Raw genomic sequence first — 22,973 nt, 5'->3', positions numbered from 1 at the left:
CACTGAGTAAGGAGACTTTCTTCTGCATTCCTTGTGCTTTTCCATAACCCCACCCCCCATCTACTGCTGATGCTGTCCTTCAAATGCTGCTTCAGCAGTATATTTCCATAACTTGTGCATTTTTGTTTCAACTTTTCTGTATTCTTTGATTTTTCTTCTTTATTGCTGCTCTTGTGTTTAGAACAGATCATAATAAAATAGATTGTTTTGAACAGTGCATGCTGTGTGTGGTTAAAAGTTACAAAAGACTTCTTTTTGAGCATCCTGAAAACTTATGCATGCTGTGCATCTTTGGTGTTGCTTTTCAAGTAATCTTTTTAGACCATGAGGATCTGCTTTGTTTTATTAAGAATTTGTGTTTTCCAGGGCATACTTCAGCTTTATTTACTGCTTGTCTCTCCATGGGCTGTTTTCCTTCACCTTTTACTTGTGTTTCTTCCTCAGAGCTTTTTTTTTTAGCTTGTGCTGAAAATCCTCAGTTTAAAACTGTTCTTAAGGTACAGAACTTTTGTATTTACTTATATAAAAACGTATTTTTATACTTTTTTTCTTAATGTTTTTCATAGAAGCATGAAAAGCAAATAACTAAATAGAGAGAAAATACTTGTGACACTGATTTATAGAAATAGACGAGAAGAGAGATTTGAAAGTTGTTGTACTCTCTCTCACTGACTTGTGTGCATGTGTGAGTGCTTGTAGTAGTGCCTCTGTGCTTCTCTGGAAACATGCCCATGTCACTATTTGTGCAAAACCACATTTACTGAGAACAGTGAAGTCAAATCACTCTCTTATTCAGATTTGTTCTTGTATGCCTGCTGTAGAAGTGCAATGAATAAGGAGTAGCAGCAGCACAATCAGAGCCCATCCACAAGGAATGGTAAATGTAGTATTGTAGGGTAGTTAGTTATCTTGGTCATAATTATTGGGACTGCTCTGCCTGTCACAGTAAAGAAAAATTGCAACTCATTAAATCAAAATTTGTTTAATAGGATATAGAGAGCTAATTATCTGAAAATGGTCTCTTGGTTCCTAACTGAGATTTAAGGGAAAAAAGAGATTGTTTCTGAGCAAGCCTAAGAGATTATCCTAGGTTTTACATTTAGATCAGAGTAGTTGACTTAAATTAATGAAATAAAGTAGGGGAGTTGCTGACCAAAGCAAAGGTATGCTCTGGGCCAGGCAGAGAGGAGGGAGAGGTGCTATGTAGGAGAAATCACCACCCTGTTTATCTAAAGATTCAAGTTATGAAACAAATGAAGACAGACTTACAAGACAGGCTAGACACTTCTAGTTCCACTTTCTTTTGCTAAAACTAGAATTTATAGTGTGGAGGATGATCTTAACGTTTCCACCCCTCCCTTTTGCTTATTATAGGACTGCACAGAACTTCCTTTTCAAATATTTTGGGTTTTTTGTGTTGAAGTGACCCAAGAGCGTCTGGTGTTCATGAGTTACAGGAAGATGGAATCTGTGTTCAGTATAGCAGTAAATGGAACAATTTATTGCTTCTTAGATTTTTATGGATTAAAAATGTAGTATTGAATTCATATTAAAATTCTGTAATTGCTTAATAGGATTTAAAAAAATCAGTGGAATAAGTTGTATTTAATGTTGATGAAAATTGCTGCTAATTGATTTTTTGTTACTAAAACCAGAATTACTTACAAACTCTGGGTTTTGCTTTGAAGCCCAGGTCCACACAGAAGGAAGCTTCTGAAATGAAAAGGATTGTCATTATACTTAAAATTTTCAGTTTATGTACATGTGAAAGTTTGTATAGTGTTGTTTTGTGGTTTGTTTTTTGTTTTTCTTAAAAGGCCATTTTTCTTTAGGAAATGCTTTAAAGACATCTTGATTTTCTTTTCATCTAAATTTTAGTAAATGCAGAGTGAAGCCCATTCTTTCATTTGCAAAAATCTTCTGGAAAATTACTTGGATGTTGTATATTGAATGTCAGTGAAACTAGATGAGTCTGAATATTTATCTAAGCAACCAATGAGTTAATAGTGTGTGACAAAATCCTGTTTATAACTTACAACGCGAAGAGAAACTCTGGCATTTAACCTAAAATCTAGAAGATTAAATTATTATGTAAACAAATGACATAGCTCAGAAAGGGAAAAAAAAAAGGCAAAGATTAAGCAATATATTCCTGGCTTTACTCCGAAGGTAAAAAGCTGTGTATATACCCAAATATATTTTTATCTAGTGTTTCTGTAATGAAGTTCTTCCATAACATAAGTTGCTTGATTAGTTTCCCTTAGCATTTCCGTGTTCCTGTGGCTGATCTCTGAGGTGACGTTTAGAACTAGGCTAATTTCAGTCTTACAGGAGACTAAATTCCCGTGTCATTAATCTGATTTTTCTCAATTCACATAGTTGCTTAGCACTGGATTTGGAGATCAGTTTGAATGATTGAAGCAAACACATGTTCATCTTTAGCCCTTTTAAATTTTGTTTGAGTTAGGGCAAGTTAAATCACAGTGGTAGTGCTTGCATGCCTGTCTCAGTCTACACCATCTGAATTTCCAAATAAAAAACAACACTGACAGCTCTGTCTGAAAGTTCAGAAATGCCAGAATCTTTAGTTTTCTCTTGCTGTATTTAATAGCCCAGGTAATAGGAGGAAATAAATAAATAAATGAGAGAAAAATCTGAAAAAATAAGGGGGAAACAAGAAAAGAAGTAAAATATTTCAAGTGAGAAAAAAGGACATAAAAGATGGATGAAGAAATGAAGAAAAGAGAAATTAAGCCAAAGTGATAGGGATATCCAGTTTTAATGTCTTCTGCTGAATTCTGGGATAGGGGAAGTAAATTCTTTTTGTGGTAGCCAGTAGATTGCCATGTACCATGATCTTTTTTTTTTTTTTTTTTTAATTGTGGTGAGGAGTTACGAAGAAAAGCTTACAGAATTTTTCTAGAGTCTTTCAGTGCCCTCCAGTATTCTCTTTTCTGAGGTGACACCTGCTTTGGTTAGTCTGGTTTGGAAAGGTAGGATATAATTCCAGTGTATGCATTACCATTTTGATGTGGATCATTAATACTGTTTTGGAGAAAATCCCTCAATTATCTCCCCTTACCAGACACTTGCTCAGGGTGTTCCAACTACATTCCTTTCCCAGAAAACTAGTTTGTAAGTTCTGCTGCAGGTGCAAAGTGTTCTTCTGTCTCTACTGGGGACATACAGGTCTGAATCAATTATTAAATCCCTGGAAAACTTTGAATGGCCTGTGTGATGGTGATGTTTGCTTCTGGAGACCAGATGAAATCTAATCCAAAATAAACCCTCTTGAGCAACTAGCATAGGAGTGTCAGCACCAGCTGCTTTGATCTACTGATCCATTTCTACTGTTCCAGATTACTTGCTAATGGAGACATAGCCAAAATTGTTCACTTTGGTTATAGGTCAGTAGATGAGGGCAGTGAACATCTGTGATATGTATCTGTTCTACAAATCCAGTTATAAGTTTCGGTGCTAATATTTACAACTTTCAAAGTGCCTTGGATGTTCTTTGCAACTTTTGTTAATACAAACTGTCAAGGAAACAAATACTACAAGTGACAGTGAATCAAATGACTAAATCGTAACTACCTTTTGAAATTTTGATCATTTAGTCTGTTTTTCTTACCTGCTTATATTCTTAGATTGTTAAAAATAGGAGTCTTCTGGTTTCTTTCATTTCATAATTTTTATATAGAATTCTAAAGTTTGTGTACTTCCCACTCGAGGTGTTTTACTTGAGCTGCTCATCTGCATTGAAAAAAACCCAAGTCCAGTGTTTTATTGCAGTCATTAAGTAGGAGCAAGACAAAAAAAGAAAAAGAAATGGTCTTCACAGGTGTTTGCAGTTATTACCCTCTTTCTGTGCATTGAGCTATCATGAATCAAGACAGATTCCCGCCCCCCCCCCCCCCCCGGACTGAATTCCTCAATTTGAGGTTGTAGATGGCAGTTGTTAAGGTTTTGAAAATTTAAGTAATATTTAGTTGCCAATGTTAAATCATTTTATCTTGAAGCAACAGTTGTAAGAGTTCTCCCCATCAGCTCCATGTAATTTTAAGCTCAGAGATTCCCAAGAATTTTGCACACTTAGTGCTAGTGTAATATCCCGCATGTCTAAGCCAATGATTAGGACTAAACTCAGTTATATTTCTTGTTTATTAAATCTTTGCAGAATCTAGGCCTTAGCTTTCAGTATTTTTTCCAGAAGATTTCCAAGATTCAAGTAAGATTTCTATTGTTAGGGACATTTAAAACAACATCCCTTTAATATAATAATTAAAAAAAAAATCTAAGGTTGTAGCAGCACAAGTATCAGCAGCATTTTGGAGAACTTTATATTTTTCTTTTATTAAAGCTGGTGATTTTTTTCAAACCAAGTTATTTGCAGTGTTATTTAAATTGTTTTTTTTCAATCTATTCCCTCATGTTGTAACTAGCATAAACATATTATAAAAGCTAGCATATTTTATTCTGCTAGGCTTAAGCATCTCCATTCAATTTGTATAATCCTTTCTAAAAGAGCGATTATTACTGTCAGGTGTGTATGTAGCATTTTAGCCCAGGGAGGTGGTTGAGTCACCATCCCTGGAGGTATTCAAAAGACATGTAGATGTGGTGCTTAGGGACATGGTTTAGTGGTGGACTTGGCAATGCTAGGTTAATGGTTGGACTTCATGATATTAAAGGTCTTTTCCAACCTAAACTATTCTATTCTTGAAAAAAAAAAAGCATTAAGTAAAAATCAAAATTTAGTACTTAGCTGCTTCATATAGCAGCTTTGGGAGGAGGCCTCATTGAGGCAGGTACAAGCCTCAATTTAAAATGAAGAAAAATGTTGAGAGTCAAAATGTGAGAATTGTAAGCCAGCAAGTTATGAAGAGTCCTCGTTATTTTAAGTAATCTTGTCTTACAAATATTGCACTGTTATGTTGAAGTGTATATTTCATTCTCACTCTATTTGCATACTAGTTAATGTGTCAGGCATAGCTGAACTGTTTGAAGCCTTAATGTATGCTTAAATACAATACAGCTGTTTTCATTAGCCTGTTAGCATGTGGCCTCATATTGATAGCTTTTGGAATCCCATTCCTCAATACCAGTGCTAAATAGGCTACTAGCAAGATCCTAGGTCATTGAAACCATATTCACAATGTTCTGAGCAGGAGAGAATCGCCATTGAAAATAAAACTTGATTATAGTTTTACTTTTTGATAACTGATATTAATTGAAAATTGGAACAGCTATAATGCTTTTATAAATACTTTCTTAATGTTACTTTTCAGGACTTAAGTGCTGGATGATCTAAGTCAGGTTCTGTTAATAAAGTGGGAAAAGAGCCTATAAGGGGTGGGTTACCAGATTTGCTTTGATCTAAAATATTAATTGTAAAATGCATCTAGTGCAACTTGATTTTTAACTAGGTCCTACTTGCTAGTTGAGATGGCAGTCTTTTAAGCAGTGCTAATTTTAGCATCTTCAGTAATGACCTGGAAGGGAAGGTTTTAAATGTTTGCAAATAAAATATGGTGATACTAATTTGGGAGGTGTTGAGAACTTGAGAGTGCAGAGAAGGCTTTGAGGGGCAAGAAGTAAGCATACCGAGACGTGTTTTGGTAGATAGAAATAGTGTCGTCTAATCATTCTGTGAAAGAAAAGCTTAAGAAGTGGTAAAAGAGAAAAAGAAAAAAGCTGAGGAAAAGAGTTTAAAGTCATGCAGTTGTAGTGAGTATGGTCCCAAGTAGCTGGTGTGATTTTGTTTTGAGTATTCTAGATGGTAAAAAGGACTAGTAGTTCTTACATAAATAACTTCGAGGACTCATTTGAAACTTTTTAAAGTTTATATGGAAGTATCAGGACAGAATTTCCAAAAATACAAAAAGGAGCTGAATTTGTGACCTTTTTTCCCCCATAACCTAATCTTGAAAATTCTTATCTCAAATATGGTAGCAGCAAAGCTTAAAAAAGCTTGGCTTAGAAATTCCTCAGTTATATTACGTTTTATGTCTTTCAGTCAATATCATGATCTTATGATATTCTTGAAAGAGCTGGGGGAATGGGAAATAATTGACAGAACTTTTGCTATGAGTGTTGAATTAGTCTGCAACGTCCCGAAAGCCTTCATTAAAAAAATTCCTAATGCTTGAAGAGTAATATTGTCATCATAATTATCAGCTTAATTTACAATTAAATTGACTGGGCCCAACATTTTGAAGATCGTACTGATCTATGGGAACAAGGAATTTGTTGGTTGTCTTTCGCTGCTTCTCTGGTGACCCTCAGAAGGTGAATGCAGTAGGTTTTCTGAACTCAGTCAGCATAAGCTCTGAAAGTTTCTGCTCGTGTCAGTAGCAAGCCACAAAGGAGGAGTGCATGCTGCTGGTGCTCAGGAGAATGAAGAACGAATTTGAGCAAATTTGATATCTACATAAATTGATAATGTTTCAGAAACACACAATGCTAAAAGACAGTTGGTTAAATGTTACAGTGCTACTTCAAACTATAATTTTCCTTTGAACTGTGTTTACTGAACATTCAGAAATTCAGTTGTGTTCAGTGCTCTAATATTTGAATACTTAAGTAAAGATGTTCTTCCTTTTTTATTTCCATATACAAAAGAATATATGCAGAATGATTACAGTAAAATTACATTAAATTTAGAGTTGACTTTATATGCTTTTTTCTATTGCTGCACTGCTGTTTCTGCTTAGTTCATGCAGTACTATCCGTTTTGTCAAAATAATGCCCAACCTTTCCTGGCTGAGCAAGTCCAATTATTGACTATACGTTGGCTGATGTTCTGTTTCCTTTTGATTCTTGCTTATAGCAGGGTGGTGAGAGGATACCTAACACCTGTCCCCAAAGTGGTTACAAAGTGTTTTGCAAAGAGTTTCCAGGGACAAGAAAAGTAAAGTTTTTCTGCCTTGGTTTTGTCCATTCTTTAGCCAAGACAACAGTTAAGACATTTCCTCTCTGTACCAATTGCAAAACCTTTTTGTTTTGGTTTTGTTTTTCCCTTTCCTGTTAACGCACTTCTTGCCTATGTAATATGAAGGACTCGTCCTGTATCTCAGGTTTTGTAATCACTGTAATTCCAGTTGAGCCTGGATTGTTATATTAAAAGTTCTGACAAAAGAGTAACTCCAGTGTTTTGTTTATTGAAATGAAGGAGTAGTGCAATGCAGGGGTTTGGAATTCTGTAACTATAGTATTGAGGTTTTTATTTAATGTGTAAACTTGCTCTTTCTGTAACAGGTAGTTGTATTGGGGGAAAAACTGAAGGATCCATTGGCAGACACCAGAATTTTAGAAAAGTCTTTACTTCTGTTAAATCTTGTTACTCTTATGAACATAACAGTGTCGTGGTTTAACCCCAGTCAGCAACTAAGCACCCCGCAGCTGCTTCCCCCTCCCCCCTCCCGGTGGGGTGAGGAGGAGGAAAGGAAAAAAAGTAAAACTTGTGGGTTGCGATAAGAACAGTTTAATAACTAAAGTAAAATATAATACTAACAATAGTAATAATGAATTATAATAATAATAATAGTAATGAAAAGGGATGCAACAAAAAAAGGAAGGCGGGGGGGGGGGGAAGGAAAAAAACCAGTGATGCACAATGCAGTTGTTCACCACCTGCTGACTGACACCAGAGCCACAATCCGCACCTCCTGGCCAACTCCTCCCTGTTTATATACCGGGCATGATGTTCCATGGTATGGAATACCCCTTTGGCTAGTTCAGGTCAACTGCCCCGGCTCTGCTCCCTCCCAGCTTCTTGCACACCCGCTTGCTGGCAGAGCATGGGAAACTGAAAAGTCCTTGGCTTAAGGTAAGTGCTACTTAGCAACAACTAAAACATCAGAGTGTTATCAACATCATTCTCACACTAAATCCAAAACCCAGCACTGTGTACCAGCTACTAAGAAGAGAGTTAACACTGTCCCAGCAGAAACCAGGACAAACAGTAAGCATGCTAATACAGAAGTGTATTTTGCCACATCTTTTTTGAATACTTCAGTTAGCATCCCCTAGTGTTTTCCTTGTTTTGTTTTGTTCTCATTTTCTACTACCTCATTCTTTTTTCTTTTGTTATCACTTTCTGGTCTCCAGGATGATGTGCATGACTTCTAGGGGAAGGGGGTGGGGAGAGGCAGGGAGGAGGAGCTGCTTGTTTGGTAATTTTTGACTTGGACTGTGCTTCAATGTTGGAGCTTCAAATGTTCCTACTCTCTCATTTTATGGAAACGTGAATGTAAAGTCTCACTTCTTTCTTTTTGAAGACACTTTCCAGTGAAGTGCACTGCCTACTCCGTTCTTCAGGCAGTCAAACAGTCCACTCTTCACAAAAGCTTTACAGAATAATTTAGCTGTGCATGAGTCACCCGTGCTGGGAAATCTAAGCATCAGAAGCACTTCCACAGCTGCACAAATCGAGGATTGTGCAATCAACTTGGAAAAAAAATTATGCCTATCACTGAATATTTTTAAAGTGTTTTATTTACATGTTTGCATTTCTATGTGAGGTGGATAATTAAGTTTCAGATTAAATACTAGCTTTCTGAAACACCTGTCACTTGTTCTTGGGTGTTACTGTTAGCAACTGTCCTAATCTTTTTTTATATATGTCCATTTGGAACACTTGTACGATTCTAAGAGTTACAAATAGCTGCTGTTGGTGTAAATCATTCTTTCATTAAATTTTCTCAGTTTCATATTATTCATTCAGGTGACTACACTTGTATAAGTATCTGTACTGAGGATCATCTTAAAATAGCCACAGTTCATGCTAATTGACATGTTATTTGATAGATAGGTTGGTAACTACTTAGCAACGCATCAGGTATCTATACTCCTGTGCTTTAAATTTTGCTTGACTTTCCCATTGACTCTAAGGCTGAGTTCTGGATTTTTTTTCATATCCAGAAGCTGATCCATGAGTCTGGATCAGTGTAGATAAACGAACCTCATTCTGTCCAGAAATTTCATTTGTCACGGGTTGCCACATGAGATGCAGCAATGCATGGGAGAGTACAGATGTTTCATTTAAATACGAAGCAGACTTGTCAAGTAGTAACTACAACGCTCGTTTCTTTGAGCACCAATTTGAATCTCATTTTTCCTAATTTTGTTCTCTGGTTGTAATTTAACACATGGTGTAGGTCAGCATGAAATGGCATTGTTGCCAAAAGATGTCTAACCTGGTGATTCACTGTTTCCCCTTCCCCTGTGCCAACACAGCTTTTGAGCAGCCATATGGTGAAACAAATGTAGTTGATTTAGCTGAATGAAACAGTATGCGGGTTAGTTTTAGGCTGGACCAGTTTTAGGCTGTGTTGACTGTGTGATCACAGATACTGATGCTAGCAGAAGAGAGGGAGTTTAATATGGGTGTGGAAATGAGTGGTCAAAGTAATGATCAAAGGCTAACATAACGAAAACTTTCAGCTTGACCAAGGAGTTTGGTAAAAGTGCTTACAAATATAAGTAACTGTTAGGGTGTGAAGTGCCTAGTGTCTGTAGCCATGTAGTTACCTGCATGGTCTGTGTATATATTGGTCTTGCTATCTTACATGTGGTAATTCTTTACCTGTGGACTGATTCAGAGGAAGTACTTAGTCTGTTTCTGCCACATTCTAGGTGACTACCATGTCCAAGAGTTAGGAATAAGTCTTTGTCTCCTGTTTAAAAATAAAAAAAAAATACTTGATTTCATTTCATTGAGTTGTCTGGTATGGCATGCCGCTTTCCCTCTGCCCCCTCCACCCCTTTTTAATGTGTGTATAATTGAGAAGCGGTAAGATGTTTCTGGATGTGCTAGATAATGGTATCTTAAAGGAATAAGTTGTTGATATGAAATAGTTGGTTATCCCTTAAAAGGTAAGGTGAATTATAAATCAAGCAAAACTGATTTAAGACTCATAGCTATATCCTTAAAATTTCTCCTAAATAGACTGTAAAGGCATTGGGTGCAGAAATAACTTGCATAACTTCTTACAGACCCTCTTGGCCATCTGTTGACTTCTTGGATTTCTGAAGATTTTAGAATGCAATAGTGAGAACAGAACAAGAAATTTTGACTGAAGGTTTTTCCAGATTAGTCAGTACTCTTTATGTAAAAAGTATAAGTGTTCCTTTGGATATAAAAGCTAATAAATCTTCATTGGGTAAATTTTTCTGGTCTAGGATAGAATTTTGGAAAGATTCATTTATGTGAATTTAAAAAACTGCTTTTTCGCTACCTTTCCCACCTCGCAACACACTCGCATACTAAAGTCCTGCAGTTAAGGTGCTCACCTAACATGTAGGTTCATGTTTGTCTGCAAGATTAATTGTAGTGGATACCTGAGTGTTGTTGCAGTAACAATAATTGTAAAGTCTCATTTTCTAAATTTAAACATGACTGTATATCAGTACCGAGCAGAAATTTTGTATGGCATGGAAGAATAATTTACTTGGTGTTATCTTGCTTTGACTGTGTAATAATTATGTCTGTTGAATTTGATAATAAATTTTCTCCAGGACAGTTTTCAACAATTGGTTTACTTTCTATATCTAGACATTCTTCCGTCTTATTATTGGGGTAGGGGAAAAACAATGTTTATCCCTTTGATCTGTCTCATTTCTTGGTGAATTTTCATGTATATTTTTCAGTGTAGGAATAAAGTGTTTAATAACTTTTTCCTCTTTGGTTAGATTTATTAGTATTCTTAGTATTATTTATCCTCTGAGGACAATGTGACAAACCATTTTAGACAGATTGTTGTTTAAACTTAAAATCTGTATCTGATACAAAACATTTAAAATTGCTAATGCTCTGTTTCATAAATATGCACATTTGTAATTGGATGAATTATTTCAAAGTGGTGTTAACTCCAGGATAGATATCTTGGTACCCTATTTTAAAGTTTTTCCTTTAAATTTCTGTTAATATTGAGAAATTATCAAGTGAAGAACTTTTTTTTTTTTTTTTTTTTGTCTGGTAACTTTATTCTGTAGAAAATCATTGTTTTGTATGTTGCAGATAATTTTCTGGGATAATTAGTAATATTCAGTGGGAATTTAAACTTTTGAGCGTGTGTGTGTGGCATTTTTTCCCCTTTTGAACTTCTGAAAAAACCCTGTCAACTGCCTGCCTTCTCAGTTCCATTTAAGAGGCTGGAAGAAGGAAGCTGGGATTTTATTTGTTCATTGTAAAATATAGCAAGTTTAGATGCCTCCTGTGAGAGAGAATAGCAGACTCTCCAGATTTTACACCATCTACAGCACTTTTTCCGCAGCACGGTGGGCGTTAATTTAGAATCTGTTCTTGAGCTGGCTGGCTGCAGGTTGTTTCTGCCCAGAATCCCATTAAAGGAAATGGAGATTTACAGAGATGTGAAGATTTTCAGGTTTGAGTTGTAACACTAACAGGTTAGCTTCTCGTGATTAAAACTCATGTTGCGAAGTATTGGTTTTTTGTTAAGCACCATTTCAGGAGGCAGTAGGTGTATTTTTCAGCCAGGCTTGATTATGAGCTAAATTGTATTTTAGATGTGCAAACACAATGCATACTCTTAAGTCTAACCCATGGTTCCCTGTTACAGATCCAGCAGTGGTAGGTGTAGTTAAGAGGTTCCTGCTCCTCTTTGTAGAGGGGTGCTGTTCCTCAGCTGTGCCAATTTTCAAAGGTACATGAAGCCACACTTTTTAATAAGAACAAGATAATAAAGATTGTATTTAAAACTATGTGATATGTGGGTTCTTTTAGACACATCATTTCACAAATCTGCTTAAGTGTGTGGCCAGAGCTGAAAGGGCGCGCACTTCCAGTGAGAGCCAAGGAAGGGTGGCAAGAAGCAGGGTGGAGCCTTATAAATACGGGTGCAAGTGGAATCGTAACGTGTAGCCACAGTCTTTCTCTTGTACAGACTAGTTGCACAGGATTTACAAGCATTATTTCTGCCACACTTACGGCTTTGTTGTTGAAGGAAGGGGATCTCCAGTAAGGACTGAGAAAATATTTTAAATGAGAATACAGAAGAATAGCGATTGTTTCTGACGGCCAGGTCATTAAACATGGCCTTTCAAATTTATCTTATAAAATTAGTTAGGTTTGTACTATTTTATCCTTTACGATTTTCTGAGACAGGGAGCATGTTCACTGACAAGCTCTGAAAATCAGTATTATAATCACTTTCTTTTAATATCTTTGTTAATAATTTGAAGGGGGCACATAAACAACACCTCAGGTATCTCTAAATGTAGTTAATTTGGGCCTTAGAAGGCAAAGATAATACAGGCAGCCTGGAAAGGGATGGAGGGGAAAAAAGCCTGATGAGTGCTTCAGCACCCCACAGCTGAGGACCGGTTATTGGAAGCATGACAACCTGCTGACCGCTTTCCTGGTGACTGCCAGGGAGCTGGAGGGGCAGGCTGTGCCCAGGGGAGGGCAGCCAGGCTCAGGCAAGAGCCCAGATCGCCAGCAAGTTCCTGGTGAGGAGACAGGTCTGAGGATGAGTCGAGAAGTTAAATCAGTGAGTCAGAGGCCAGATCAGTGAGGTACGTGGCCAGGCATGGGCCAGGCTCCAGTGTAGCCCGGGCAAAGAGTCTGAGGCTTCTTCCATCTTTCTTGCACGTATCTTCACCGCAGTCTGAACCAAGATGAGAGCTGCACTGTGTTGGGGAGGGAGCTGTGGGCTCATCTCTATGGTGAGGAAGGGGAAGGAGATGCAGACTCCAGAGAAGAGTGGAAGAGTGCCAGCAGAACAGCTGGTCAAACAGAGATCAGCCCAAATGATCTGGAACAGCGGAGTGGTGGGCAGGGGTGTTTTCTTTAACCATAAGCTAGAGAGATGGAAATTGCAAACTGCATTCAGTCCCAAGTTTACAGAGCAAAGTTCTCTCCTGATGGCAGGACAGTCTAATACATGAAGAATGCAGGCGAGAATTGCTTTTTCCTCTAATCCTCATCATCCATATTTCTGTGAGGATATTATTTACAGTGACTTTTAGCCAGACTTGTCAGAGCAGCTTGCTTAGGTCCATTACCTTTACAGGGTGTAGACAAGGACACATCTGTGTGGCAAACCATTTAAGAACTTTACCTCTTTTTACCTGTGTGGTTGCTACTTTGTTCCCACTCGTGGTGATCTGTAGGCTCTTCCAACTGCTGCTGTTTGTTTGGACTACGTACAGATAGGTCTGTGGGCAAATAGTATGCACTCTTTCAAGTGCCATTATAACTCAACTAAACCTGTGGTATCTCTGACCACTACCACAACAGGCCTCCTACCAGGCAGTTCATGTCTCGTATAGACTGCCTGGACTTAGCCTCTTTCCCAAAAGTCCCTCAGGAACAGACTTGAGACTGGATGAATTATTCTGATAATGGCAACCCACACCACCATCTGTCCTACTGCCCTTTCTTCATGTGTCCTTGTCTACTCCATGCAAAGGTAATAGACCTCAGCAAACTGCTCTGCCTGAGCAGGCTACTCATGTCCACTCACAAATTTTCCTATTAAAAGCCCGTCTGGGATCAAGTTGTGTGGATGTCTGTGCTAGAAGCAGCCCTCTCCTACTCTGTTTTCCTGTGAAGCAGCTGAAGATGTATACCTGCTGTTACAGCGTGTTTATCTACAGAAAATTACATTTCTGGTATATGTCAGCTCTTCTGCACAAGTACAGATGAAGATTACAGTTGGTTTGTTGACACGGTAGAGAAAAGGTTGCAATATATGACTGTTCCCAGCTGCTAGAGTAACCTTTTCAGCTGCAAAGTTTGGACACCATTTCTTGAAATTCTTTTCAGCCCTATCTTCTGATATTTTTGTTTGTTTTGCTTTTTTTTAATTTTGAGGTAGAAAATGAAAGAGACATATGTCAGTTTTAAAAACATAGTATTTTAACAGCCTTTGATTAGCGAGAAGTGAGCAGTCATTACCCTAATTTGCTTTCTGTTGGTGTGTATACCATTGCAAGCAAAGGACCAAGTATCTTGAAACCTGCTGGCTTGTTCTATTAGGCCAAACTATATCTGATTAGAGAGCAGGTTATGGTTTACCCTTCTAAAGATCTCTTGCGCTCTACAAAAGTCTGTGGTTACTAGAGAGGAACTAAACCAAAGCAAATTCTTCCCCTTCTCCTCCCCTCTATCCCACCTCCAAAAAAGAAAAAGCTAAAGAGGAAAATGGTTGGGCTGGAGGTAAAGCTATGAAGCAAAGAGCAAAATGGAAAACGTGAGTGATAGTGATGCGCTGTTCTGGGCATGAGATAATGGGTGGATCTCTGCTTGCCCATTATGGTGTAATATCCTAGTAGAGTAAAACCCCAGAAGTTCATAATCCAAGTTATCAGAAGCAAATGTGTCTTTGCTCCCAGAAAGGAGTATCAAGAAGGTTTATAATTATCCTCAGAATCTGTATAATGAATAGGGCTTTTGGTGCTGTGCTTACATTGGGAGTCAGGTTCTGGCTCAGCTGTTTGCTCACAGTGTGATTTTTCTGCTCCTTGGCTTGCTTACTCTGGTACGTAACTAGTGTTAGAACTCTGCTGGTGCATCAGGTGCTGTGGAAGCACAGACTGGTGTGCTGTGATTTTGATTCTTTAAACAAGATCTTCTCTAAAGCTAATCCTCAGTGATTATAATAACTAGTTTGTTCCCCCAGAAAAATAGGATTATGGCACAGAGATCAGGTTGTATTAAAGAAGTTAATCTATTTCTGTTTGAAGAAACTGTAGTGTTGGAAAACTGCATTGTTTCCTTTATTTTTCCTGTGGTCTTTCCTGGGTGAAATTATTTGTCTTAATAATATGTCACCTCACATTAATTATGTCTGAGGGCTGTAATCTGTAAAGTCATGAAAATATTACTTATAAAATCAAGACATTTATATAAAAATCCCTTTTACAATATAAGGGCAGTACTGATTCTTCCTCAAAAACATTTAGCAATGTTACCGTTAAGGTGAAGTGCTGGAGACGTAGAAGTTTCAGTCACTGACTATGTGCAAAATTAAGTACAGGCAACTCATTGACTATTGTCCCATCCATTTTTCAGTCCAGTCCTGACAGAACATCTGTCATGACCAAGACTGTAGTGTAATCTCACAGTTTGTTCAATCTTTGAATTTCTTTCTAAGATTTAATATCACCAACATGCATACCAGTATTGACGATAAAATTGGACTGAAGTTACTGAAATTCTTTCAGTCTAAGACATGGAATGTTTTATCAGACGGTGTGAACTTTTCACTGTTACCTTAGGTTGGATTGTGGCTTTTTACCCTATGATTTATTCAGAACCTTGTGTCTTTGGCCAGGCAATAACTTGGCACCCAATAACTTATTGCCTCTCCCTGAGTGGTAAGTCAGCATAGTGCAGAAGTTGCAGTGTTGCTCGTTTTTGTGATTTTGCTACAGATTGAGCAATGTTGTGTATTAATAGTTTGTATATCCATGGCAGCAGCTAAAGTTTTTGATTGAGGACCTCAGCTTTCTTAAAGATAGTAAGTTTCTAGCCTTCTTGGTTGCGGAAAAGTTTGAAAACATGCACTGAATGTGTGCAAAAGATATAGTGTCTGAAGACAAATACACATAATTCATTGTATTTAAAGAAACCTCATGAATTGTGGAGACGAATCCATGACCTTTGAACACTTGTGGCTGACAATGCTGGCGTGTAGGCGTCTTAACCTTTCTGCTGGCTTTCACACGCATGCCATTTCTACTGAGTTAGAGATCTATGTGGTTTTGGTTACAAAAGCTTTTCCACTGTGATTAGCTTTCCTTTTGGTTGGGTTTAAGCTTGCTTATGTTCATTTATGACATAAACATATTCCTTTCCTCCTCATTTTAAAATCCCTTTTTGAAATATCCTCAAAAACTTCTTTCTTTTTAAATTCTGTTTTAGACATTATCAAATATGGTTCTATGCTTAAGTCCTGTTGTGTTTGTCTTATGTGTTTAACTGTGATTTAAAAAAAAATACACCTCTGCATACTGCAGAGATGAGGTCTAAAATGTTCCTCATTAGAACTGTGAGGAGCTGGGTGAGAGTTGGCAGAGTTGTTCAACTCCAGGCAGTTTAAAAACACAGGTTTCATGTTGCAGCCTCTGTAACCTAGACTTCCATGGGACTCTTTGTCACTATTAATGTTTGCACTTGTCAAATGGAACAAAACAGAATAGGAGAGGAGGCTGTAAGCACCTAAAAAAGTAGGTCAATGGGCCAGCAGGTTATTTGGCCAGAAAAGAACGAGTGGCTTCATTGAATCATGCTGTTACTGTTTTTCTCCTGTTGGCAGGTTGTTCTGCTGTGCTTTAACTTCCTATGTTAATATTTGCATCTGTATTTTAACCACTTAAGAGCCTCTGTTAGGTGCAGGGGAAGGAGAAATTTAACTTTTCTAATCAAATAAGAGATCCTTCTGGTGGTTTCCATAAAATCCATTAATGAATTCAAGAGTAGCATAAGCTTAGTTTTTAGATCCCAGCTTCCTTTTTAGAATTTAATATGCTTTAAAATAAAATTTTTCGGAAGTGGTACAAGTACATTGTATAGTGAATACATTTTATTTTAAGAACAATAAGCAAGGCAGATAGAAATGGGATAAAGATGAGAGAAAAAACTGATTTCATGTAACTTAAAAATGTGGAAAGTAGCATGATTCAAGGGAAGAAACTGTATAAATGAAATGTAACGGTACAAAGAGACTGGAAGTTGGTGATCACTTATACTGGTGCTGAGTTTTTTTATGGAAGAAGTGCGTTTGTGAGTTTGGAATGCATTCTTGAAAGTGTTTTTGAAGTGGGTTTTGAAAGAAGGGGTTAATGGCTGTGTCTGAGGGAGTAGCAATAATGCAGCTGGGCAACTTTGCTAGTTGACAGCAGCCGCATTCTGCACATTCTGGAGTCCTGAGAGTGGCAATTTTGGAGACTTGGAGAGAAGACGTAACTGAGAAAGCCAGGAGAGGCCCGAGTAAGAGTTTCAGCAGAAAAAGTGTTTAAATAATGGTATAAAGATACACTTTGAAGGTAGCAAGTGAAAGTGAAGATGTAGATGGTGTGGGTGATACCGAATTCAAAAGTAAAAATGACATCAAGATTAAGGATAGGCATAAAGTGATAGCTTAAAGCAGAGATGAAATTGTGTCAGAATATCAAGGAGAAGAGCATTAAAGCAAGGTGAATTCGGATAGTGAAATACTTGGGATTTTTCTAATAAGCAGAATATTGCATTTATAAATTACTCTTGTTGGAATGATTACTTCTCTTTTATTAAAAAAACAAATAAATGATCATTTTAAAACTTATTGATTTTAAAACTCTCCTTTTTTATTTTTTTACAGTTCAGATTTTAATGCTTTTCTGCAGAAGAGGATACATCTAACTCCACATTGTTCTTCAAAGGAACCAGGTTTCATCCCTAAACCTCACACTTTAACAAGTCCCAAAGTTTAAAAGGTAAAATTGTATTCTTATAATTAATAAGGTTCCTATAGCTTTCAGTTATCAACACTGAAGGGCTAAGTAGCAGTGTTAAGTAGTGCCTTTTGTTCTCCAGAACACAACTGAATTTGAAACTTAGACATAGTCCTTGATGTATGTAGTGTTTGCTTTAAACTCGACTGGTTTCATTGGAATTATCTCTGCAGTCCAGAGATTCTCGCTGAGAATGTTCAGTGTCTTGCAAATCTGGATGCAAAGACAGAAGGGTCAGACCTTGAAAAGTGAGAAACAAATGCACTACAGGTGCATTTCCTGTAGTCTTTAAGTTCTTTTAACTATTTGTCTTGGATACAAATCTAAGTTGCCAGTTCTGACATAGGATCTGTATACTGTAACAAGTGAATGATTTTGTTGAATTCTAGAAATTGAGTGCTTTGTTAAAGTGAAAATACTGACTTTTAAATTCTGATCCTGCATAATGAAGATGTCAGTTATGTCACAGGTGAAAGTTTTTTGTATTTAGCTATACATGTATTATTCTTTTGCAGATTAAGGGAACAATGTATCATTTGTCCTACAGAATTTCATGTTACTCTTGATCCCTATAATGTTAGGTACCAAATTTGTTTAAAAGTTAACACAGGGCTAAAAGCTTAATTAGTGCATACCTGTATTAGTGCATACTGTGTAAGCTAAATGAAAACAACTTTCTAATTAGTGTCTTGATTTTAAACTTAATTCCATGCCAGTGATGGTAGTTTGCTTTTACTGCTGAGCAACCTGTCTGTTGTTGCATGCTTTTGACAAAAATTCAAACAAACGCTTCTTCATAATTTACTTTCCTCGTGCCATTTCTGCCTGGTTTTCAACTAGTGCAACTCCATTACTTTATAAAACTTGGCCAACTAATTTGGGGAACTTAATTTGTCGGTATGGCCAGTGCAATTGTTATTTTGAAGAATTGGAGTGAAGGAATGGTTTGCTTCCGGTGTGTCTTCAGAGCACTAGATTTTGGAGAATAAAGACAAGACGAAGTTGGGCCGTATTAATTGAAGAAGTGGGTAGAGGGCATTTGGGCAAAACTACATGCACACCTTGTGATGCACCTTGAAAGAGATTGTGCTGCAGCACAGCTCTCCCATTTACTTTCCTGCCGCACTCAAGTTATGAAACTGTGGGGAAAAATACTAGTTTTGTGAAGCTAACCTGCATAGGATGTGGCTGTTGTAGACTCTGAGACAGTTTGGTTGAAACATAAGCTTTCTTCCTCAGTTTCCCCATATTTTAAAAAACTGGGATAAGATTTTCCTGGAACATTTTGCAGACTGTCTGGATCATGGAGTTGCTGCCATATTTCTTGTGGTATTAACACTGCAAGTTCCACTGGATTTGGCAATCTCAGAAACAAACAAATCCTTCCTTCTCAGAAACTATGAGTCACTGAAGTGACTAAACCCAGCTCCTTTGAAATAAATGCAATGCCTTTTTACTATTAAGTTTGTAACATAGTAAAAATTCCCAAAGATCTGCAAGTTCAGCTCATATGAAACTTCTTGGTGCATGCAGTTGTTCCTTAATCACTGACAATGTTACAATCTTGCTGCTCCATTTGAGCAGCCTCTGACAACTGACTTTTCTATATCAAAGAAAAAGGTTTAATTGTATTGGTTTATGTTTGGCTTTCAGCCTTCCCATAACCCGTGTAATTTTATAATTTTTGGGTACCTAAAAGTAGGTACTTGTTGAATTAAATACTTATTTTAATTTTATATTCGTTCTCTCACTATTAATATTTCATTCACTTTCTTTATTCAAAATCATATGTACAGCTGGAAAACCAAAAACTTCCTGCTGAAACTTGGTAATGAATAAGTGACTGCTTTAAGAAACGGCCAGGTTAACTAGCTTGCTCTAGTAGTGAGATCCCATTCTAATAGGTATCTTATTGTTGTCATTTCACATGTCTATTATAACAATGTGCTCAAGAAAAAAATATAGTAAGAAATAAATTATAGCTGTAAAATACTATATCCCAAATGCTTTCTGTTTGCACAATTTCTAAATAGAATGCATTACTACTAAGGGGTGTATTTTACATCTGTTCAACCTTCAAAATTATGAGAGTCTTTTAGGTAAAAGTTGAAATAAAAATGAAAAGCTATATCTGAATTCCGAGTCAGAAAAAGGTTTGTATTGGTTTAGTCCAGATTTATTTATTGTGGCATTTAATAAAACAGTGTTCTCTTGAACTCTCTGTCATGTAAAATGAGATAAAGTCCAGGTTATGATGGTAATGGAGACTGCATTAGAGAAGGTAGGAGGGCAGAGCAGAAGGTTGGAAGAGAGGGGAAGATTAAGAACAGCTTATAGAGTAAATGAAAACTTCAGTATGCTCTAATGAAGAACATATTTGTTCCTCCAGAGTCACATTTTGATATTTTTTCTTCTCTTACAGGCAAACGTACAAATGTCTACCACAAGACTAAAGTGTGATATGTTATGTTTTTTACCATAAGCACCCATAAAATGAGCTCCATTGCAGACAGGTATGTTAATAGATACTGAGAGTTTTGGGGGAATTACTGTTCAATGCTTTCTTTAATAGTTTTTTTCTTATGGTTAATACGTAGAGATATTAATGTATGCAAAAAACAAGAGGAGTGAGTTTTTGGCTGTTTTTGACAAAGTTATTTTGGTAGTTGTTAGATGTGTTGTTTTGTAGTCATTGGAAATAGTGACTTTTATTGTTTGAGATTAATCTTAAAATATATTACTTTTTTTCAGCCGTGGAACAGCATCTGTGCAAGTTGAGCTGATTTTTAATGTTTACTTGAATTTTTCTTTTTTAGTACTTCAATACTTGTTTAACGAAAACACATACATTTAAATGATTAGTGATGCTGCAGATGATAGTAAAGTGACCTGCTAACCTATTTCAAGGGAAAAGTAATAGCTGAGACATGTTTTCTACTTGATTCCTTGAGCTGGACTTTCTTTGCAGCTTAGGTGAACATCTGTCCTTAATATTCTGTGTATTACCATTTTTGAGACTTCAGGAAATGAAACTTGCATCAATTTTACAGAAAGTTAAACCCGATTGAAATAAATAACAACAAACAAAGGGTAAAAATTCTAAAATGCTTGTCTGACTTGTAAATTCTTTTACTGAAGTTTTGTGGCATTTCACTGAAACTTCAGCCTTTTGAATATACGAATTCCTTTTAAAAGCTTTATGTTTATGTAGTAGCGTACAAAATAATTACTTTCTAACATCACTGCTTATCATAATGTACCACTGCTTGATCATTTATCAGTTATAAATCAGAGAGATGAGATAAGCTTTTTAGAAAGACTGTTACTTGCCTTAAGGGAAGCAAACATTAGGATAAAAAAATAAAGGGTGGACACACAGAGATCAGTGTGGACAGCACTAAATAGACTGAAAGCAGACAGAAGAAGTCAGAGAAATAAAATGTGAAAGTCCATTATACAGCAGTTTTGGAAAACAAAAGAACAGTTTTGACTTGACTTTTAAAACAAAAGGTAATGAAACAAAGGTGTTGTATGAAGTACACTGAGGCATCTTCAAAGGAAAACACGTTCTCATTTTGATATTTTAATATCTCTTTAGCAGTATGTGAACAGTTGTCAAGCTGAGGAAAAGTTATGTGATACTTGGTGAGGAAGCAAATATAATGAATAATTGCTGTTACTGTTTAACATTGATATTAATTGTGTATCTATAAAATTACATACGTGGATGAAGTATAGCATATTCCTCAGCCCTCTTCCATTAATAATACTTCAATATTTAAGAAAAATATACTTTCTTGCTATAAGTATTTCCAGTAATTGGAATAGAAGGTGCCAATAAGTAAAAATAAATTATATATGTCCTCTCATGTTTTCAAAAGGGTAAGGTAATACAAATAATCAAGAAGATAGAAAAATAAAATTAGTGTTCAGTTAAGCGTTTGCATAGGGTTGTAAGTTCTCATTAGAAATAATCTGAAAATCCTTTGAGTTGTGTTAGAAATGTAAGGTTTTTTGCTTTCTCTTTAGTAAACATTCTACAGAGAGTAAAAGTTCTCCTTGTAGAACTTATAGCAGACTTGGCTTCAGGTTATTGATGATGGTCCTTGTGAGACATCACAGTACAACAGTGCTTTGGTTTCTTGATGTAATGGAGATGATTAATGAGCTCTTCCCTCTCCCACCCCCTTCATTGTGACTGGACGCCACAAGAGAGAAATTTTACACTCCAACATTTATTTCGTTTCTTTCAGAAATGATGGAAGCATTTTTGATGGGCTGGTGGAAGAAGATGACAAAGATAAAGCAAAAAGGTAAGTTTTTAAGTTATTTAAAGCTAAGAACTGTTCTATACTTGTACACTTGAACTTATCAGGGTGATTTCTAAACAATAAAAATATGATTCTTTTATAAATAACTATATTACTCAATAGCAAGTCTTTTACTGTTATTCTTCAGATATGTTGTGTATTTATACAATAAATATATTTTCTGTGGTTCAATGATTTGTGTTTTTGTAAAAGGGTGCTTTATTCCAAAGGCTTAGCTGCACCCCTCCATGAGAAAGAGGAAGCCACTCTTCAAAAATGGTGTCTGAGATATGGAGTAGGTGTTTTTGTCACAGTTCTCACAGCAGAAATTCTTAAGGGGCTGTTTGCATCAGGAACCTGGCAGCAGTGTGCAGCTTATTATAAGAAAGTTTCACAGTTGTTATAAAACATTTTCTGTTTTGTTTTTCAGAGTGTCTAGAAACAAGTCTGAAAAGAAACGTCGAGATCAGTTTAATGTACTTATCAAAGAGCTGGGTTCCATGCTTCCAGGTAATGCTCGGAAGATGGATAAATCCACTGTACTGCAGAAGAGCATTGACTTTTTACGGAAGCACAAAGGTAATTATTTGTAACAAAAAATATTTGCAAATTCTTAATTTTTTGTAATGATATTCACTTAGTACATAAAACATTAACCGTTTTGCAGCTCTTTTAAGGAAATTGTCAAAAAAATGTAAAAAGCTCCTGAAGAAAGATATTCTTAAGATCATAATTTAGGTAGCAGAGATATAACTATGTTTTTGCTAATATTTTGCAAGAGCCAGTACTAATTTTTTTTTTTGTCCCATAGTTGTCAAAGAAGTCTGTTTCATAGAGAGAAGCGTTTATTTTTGAAATAACCTTGAAGTTTTTTGTTCTGGACAGATGGAGATCTTTAGAATATAGTTGCTTCGTAAGGTGCAAGTTGTCAAAGTTTTGTTTCACAGGAAAACTGCTGATCCATTTCAGTGGAAGCACTTGCTGGAAGTACTTACTTTGATATTTAGATAGGACTGGTTTGAACCGTTGGTTTGTCTCTCCAAGTTCCACAAAAGCAAGATAAATCACTGAAAAAGCTAGTCCGAGGGAACTTAGTGCTCCCTCTCATGTCAGGTATCTACACAACTGGCTGCTTTAACAAAGATGATAAGGCAATAAGGCATTGTGGTTTCCAGCAAGTGTTACTGGGTGGCAGGCAGTGGG

At 36.5% G+C, this 22,973-nt stretch overlaps 1 protein-coding gene across 1 annotated transcript in view; it reads left to right on the top strand.

Moving 5' to 3' along the window:
- Positions 1–22,973, top strand: part of CLOCK (clock circadian regulator) — a 63,682-nt gene that overhangs the window by 12,707 nt on the left and 28,002 nt on the right. The window contains exons 3-6 of the mRNA XM_050895773.1: positions 17,328–17,442; positions 19,883–19,973; positions 21,714–21,773; positions 22,201–22,349. Of these exons, the coding sequence (XP_050751730.1) occupies positions 19,927–19,973; positions 21,714–21,773; positions 22,201–22,349 (256 nt within the window). The 5' untranslated portion in view covers positions 17,328–17,442; positions 19,883–19,926. The remainder of the gene's footprint in view (positions 1–17,327; positions 17,443–19,882; positions 19,974–21,713; positions 21,774–22,200; positions 22,350–22,973) is intronic.

This window comes from Gymnogyps californianus, chromosome 4 (assembly GCF_018139145.2).
Source record: "Gymnogyps californianus isolate 813 chromosome 4, ASM1813914v2, whole genome shotgun sequence".
In the NCBI taxonomy this organism is placed as follows: domain Eukaryota; kingdom Metazoa; phylum Chordata; class Aves; order Accipitriformes; family Cathartidae; genus Gymnogyps; species Gymnogyps californianus.
Note: the sequence above shows the minus strand (reverse complement) of the source record. Positions and strands in the feature narration are given on the sequence as shown.